Raw genomic sequence first — 5,000 nt, forward strand, 5'->3', positions numbered from 1 at the left:
GTCATGCAGTTTGGGATCCATGCACAAATTAACTTCAGGACGATGCACTGAACTTGGATAGTGTGTGACAAGGCATGCTTTATCATAGTATTAGGGGGGGGGATTTTTAAATCAATTTGGAGTGAAAGTCATAAAATTGGAACAAGTACTTGAGTTTAGTCTGTTTATGAATTTGAGCTTAAGAAGAGCTTGCAGGATACCAACAGCCTTAAATATATATATTTTCAGGATGCAATATTTTAAGGGATTGACAGCGTCATGCTAACCACACAACAAGATTTTGCCCGCAAAGTCCCTCTTATGCTTGGAGCCCCCCGCTGGCAAAATTACAAAGTAATGGTGTGTATCTCTAACCAGTACAACCTCCAATTTGAGAGACTACTTATTTTAACCTATTTTATTATGGTAATGTGAGCTGTATGTCATGTCAGAATGCTAGGCATGTGTGGCTTACTTTGGAAAATATTTTTACTTTTTCCCCTCCTCCTTTACCATCACCAGCTTCCAAATTAATATTATGCTCTCTCCTTGTCTCTTTTCTGTGCACATTAAGGGTAGCTCAGACCTTGTATTCCGTTGCAGGAGTACCATTTATTGGTCATGTTTTGCTCAACTTGATTGCACAGGCTCACAGATCAACATAAGCTTAAAACTCCAAACTACACGTTAGGACTTTCCAAGGATACCAAAATCCACGAGACATTATACACCTTTCGGTTAGCATGAGCTGGAGGATGTTTAACCCTTTTCTTTCTTACTGTCCTCAAAGAATCGCAGATATGCAAAGATAATCATTTTGATTTTGAAGCTAGAGATTTCAAAAAATGTATGAACTATTTTGATTGGCTGGCTAAGCTACAGGCTCACTGGGTTTATCTTTTTAATGCATGTAATTGACTATAGCACAAATATAGTCAAATATTTACTTTGTTGGTTTTTAAAAAATCTGTCTGAACACATTCCTCCACCTCAAATAATTTAGGAGACACTGTGGAAAAGATGAGATGTATGCTTTAAATGCATTTTAGTAACAAATGACACAATCCTATACTCATCTACATAAAGTAAGTCCCATTGGGTTCGGTGGGACATACTCCTGTGTAAGTGGATGTAGGATTGCAGTCTAAATATATTGTTTTTAACATGTCTGTGGAATTGCAGGAGATAGCATTTACTAGGTATATGAGCATTCTAAATAATATCAGACCCCTTTTTCTGAATATTTTAAACACTGTGCATGTAAAATTTATGCCTAATTTGAATACTTATTAGCTTCTTATTCTCAGGAAAAAAAGAATATTAGCTTGGTTTTCTTCTTGGAAAATTCATCTTCACGTATATCACATTTTTCATTTCTATTCTTATTCTTAGTTAATGTTTTGTAGACTGTTTAACAAGGGCTATTTGTTCTTAAACACATCTGGTTCTACAGTGGTTAACTGTGATTGTAACAGCAGCCCTTTATTTTACGTGAACTGTAATCATGTTTGTTGTGTTTGTGTCCTTCCTTCTTGACCAGAACTAGACTTTTGCCTTGTAAAGTTTTTTTAAAAAAACGTTTATTCTATTTACCCTTTAAACCTTTCTTTATGAAAACTTATATTGCTGTTTAGCTGATGTTCTTAAGAGTGGCTTCAGCTGTAGTGGTCTGCTTGGTATTTTTCTCTGATAGGAAGAAATTTTTGTGCACAGGCTGAACTGAGTTGAACAATATGTTGGGTAAAGTAGCATCTGTGTTCTTTAACCAAGGTTGCTTAAAAAGATTATTTGCCTACCAGGAGAGGTGCCTTTTAAGATCTCATTTCAGAAAGTTTGCGCTTTTCTTTTCCTGGAAATCTTTCTATGTAATGTATGCATTATTACAGGAAAATGAACCGAAGAGCACCTTCAGCACAGTGTAAAATGTTAGTAGCTTTGAGAACAAAAATTGATGTTTCCATTTTACAGATGCAAAATGTACTTGAGATTCTAGTTTGTAAGGTTATGTTGATTCTTTATTTACTGCATGGATTTCAACTGATCTTGGCAGGACATCTCATTGCTATCCTGAAAGTACAGTATATTTATGCAGTGAAAATGATAAAACATTTATTACTGTAGAGAAGGTAATATGCATAATTTATGCTGTTTTTAGCACAATCATTAGTGATATTCTTGATAGATTTTATTTCCAGCTTTCATATCTAATACATGCTTGGAAAATTAATTTTATATCTTTCATTTATTTGCCTATGTTAAAATTGAGTTTTAAGTCATCTTCAAGTGAACAGTTTGATTGCTGCTCATGCATAAGCTTAATTACTTCCCAGGAAGGACAGTATTAAATGTTTTAAATGTCAGAAAAATAAATGAATATCAGCCGTTTGATTAAAAAAATAGGCAATATCTGACGTGTTTGCAGCAGGAGCTTTTTCTTAAAATGCCTCCAAGGCAAAATTTTATTTAGTCACAAAAAAGGAGAAGCCCATTATACTATTTATCATTGGTTGATACCATATGATTTGTAACACCCTTACAAAATTTTAATTTTGTATGATTAGCTGTGCATCATTAAACAACAGCCTTGCATAAGAAATGCTGTAAAATTCTGACAGAATCAAGATAGTGAATATTTTAAATAAGGCTGTATACTCCCATGGTTGTCAAAGCTAGATAATAAGAAATACAGAGCAGTGTGTGAAATTGTGCCTTCATTTAAACTGGTTTGATAGGTTACTTTAAAATGTAGCTGTTCGTGAATGTTATTTGACCTGTCTGCAAGTATATAAGGTGTTGTTTTCCCTGTTAAATTTAACTACACAAAGTGTTTCTTATAGGAAATGTAATTTCAGCAATTAGTGTGTCTACGAAAGCAAGGTTTGCATTACATTGCATTGCATTGCTTGCTTCTTAAATGACTCTGCAAGGATTTTTCCCTCTCTCCCCTTCTTCTAAAGATGCTGTCTCTGTAATTGGCAGAGAGGGACATCTTGATAATGGAAGTGTGAAGGTGTAACGTGTGTGTTAATTGATACTTCTTAATCACTTTTAGGTATTAAGTCATGATGCAGGAATCTGCGACAGAGACAATAAGCAACAGTTCAATGAATCAAAATGGAATGAGCACTCTAAGCAGCCAATTAGATGCTGGCAGCAGAGATGGAAGATCAAGTGGTGACACGAGCACTGAAGTAAGCACAGTAGAACTGCTGCATCTGCAACAACAGCAGGTAAGTTTTTTTGTTTTGTTTTTGCTTTGTGTTTGTTTTCTTACAAATTAGATTTTCTTTAATGACCTTTATTCTGATGTGGATTTTGTGCACTTTTAAGATATTGCAGAAAGTGGAGAGTTTTCAGAGCATTATTTGTTGTTTGTTTGTTTTTTATCTCTCTTGCATGTTCACCTTCAAATATCAGATCTGTGTTTCTTATTCATAAAGATCTGCCTGCACTGGGATATATTGTACACCTTCTGTTAAGGGTGTGTGGTGTATTTATAAAAGTTGCCCCTACATCTTTTCCAGGAAAAATGGTTTTTCTCTTCCCTAAAAAAAAAAGCACCTCCAGTTTCCTTGAATGATACAGGGAAGGAAAATGTGATACTTAGCTTTCCACCAGAGGGCCACATTACTTGATACTTTGCATCCTACTAGAATGAAATTGTTCCAAAACTCAGTTAAGGTGAAAGGACCACAGTGACTTTTTGCAACATTCATGTTTGCTGGTGCTGTGATAATTGTAAATAAAATAAAATGGATGAATTTTTCAAATAGAAAAATCAGTGGTGTGACTGAATGACCTGCTCACAGAGACTGAAAGAAAAAAGTACAATATAGGGGACCACATTTCCATTTGATACTTTAAACTAAATAACAGGTACTCTTCAGTATTGCATCTATTTTCATTATCAATTGGGAATCCAACTACCTTTGCAGCCAACTTTAGTAGAAAAAAGTAGAGAATAATTCTTTTTTGTTTTGTTTTAATGCTGCTGCTGCTACTACTACTACTATTTTTTTTAAAAAATGGCATTAGGGCACTTTCCCCCCTCAATTATGGGACCAAATCCTACTGGGTGCTGAGTGTCTTGTCTGAACTGCTGAGATGCTTGTGTTTCCTATTGTTCCCATTAGCTAAAGCAATTAGTTGTTCATGGCGCAGTACTGAGTACTTAATTTGTAAATAGGTATATTTTTATTATCAGCATCTGGATTTAATCAGAAGAGAAAATAGCCTTGCTGAAACTAAAGCTGTTAAAAAATAGTTTTATTGAATTTTGCAAAATAAAACTGTAGTTGCATTGCTTTAATTTGGGCCTGTTGCCGCAAATGAGTGTGGTAGTTATTTGTTTTCTGGTTTTTAAGTTGTGCTTAATACCAAATAGCTTATGTGACTATTATTTGTTTTAGGTATAACAATTAAAATAGTTTCATTTTGAAACCTGAAAAGTATCTGGGGATTTTTCAGTTCTGCATTGTTTCACATTCTAGTATAGACTCTTCAACAGCTGGCTCCCTCACTGTATTGTTTAACCATAAGGGGGAAAAGATACTTAATCTTCATTCTTATAGATCCTTCTTAAATTCTTAACATTCGTGCTATTCTACTGTAAAACATTTTTTTCTGCCAACCTTCCCTATTGTTGCATCATTTAAACATGCACCTAGTTGCTTAATATTCATTTAGTATGTTAAAAAAGTTACCACCACAGTATATTACAGCAGAAAACACAGAATGAGAATAATATGCTACTTACTCGTTTCTCAAAGCAGGAGCCCTAGTCATTTCTAGCCAATTTGTCCACAGAGTCACAGCTTCCAGTAGATAGCATTTGCAAAGGCCACAGAGAATAACAATTGGAGATGAAAATATCCAGTTGAGTACTAATATCCGACAGGTTCTGAGGGGGACAGCTTAGGGGCAATATTTCCCCCCTTCAAAACTGTGATTAGATCTTAAATAAGCAGACAGGCAAAGTAAAGCCCTGTGTCCACTTAATAGGACTCAGGAGGCATTTTATG

General features: G+C 34.8%; 1 protein-coding gene across 8 annotated transcripts in view; it reads left to right on the forward strand.

Moving 5' to 3' along the window:
* FOXP2 (forkhead box P2) overlaps positions 1-5,000 on the forward strand; it is a 315,106-nt gene that overhangs the window by 130,848 nt on the left and 179,258 nt on the right. For 6 of the 8 annotated variants that reach the window (XR_013843191.1, XM_079994177.1, XM_079994178.1 and 3 more), the window contains exon 4: positions 3,032-3,209. The exons of the other annotated variants lie outside the window; for them this stretch is intronic. Coding sequence is in view for 5 of the 6 variants with exons in the window: in XM_079994177.1 (XP_079850303.1) it covers positions 3,042-3,209 (168 nt within the window). In the remaining variant the exon portion in view is untranslated. The remainder of the gene's footprint in view (positions 1-3,031; positions 3,210-5,000) is intronic. 8 annotated transcript variants of the gene reach the window in all.

The sequence above is a fragment of the Podarcis cretensis genome (genome assembly GCF_951804945.1).
Source record: "Podarcis cretensis genome assembly, chromosome: 10".
Lineage (NCBI taxonomy): Eukaryota > Metazoa > Chordata > Lepidosauria > Squamata > Lacertidae > Podarcis > Podarcis cretensis.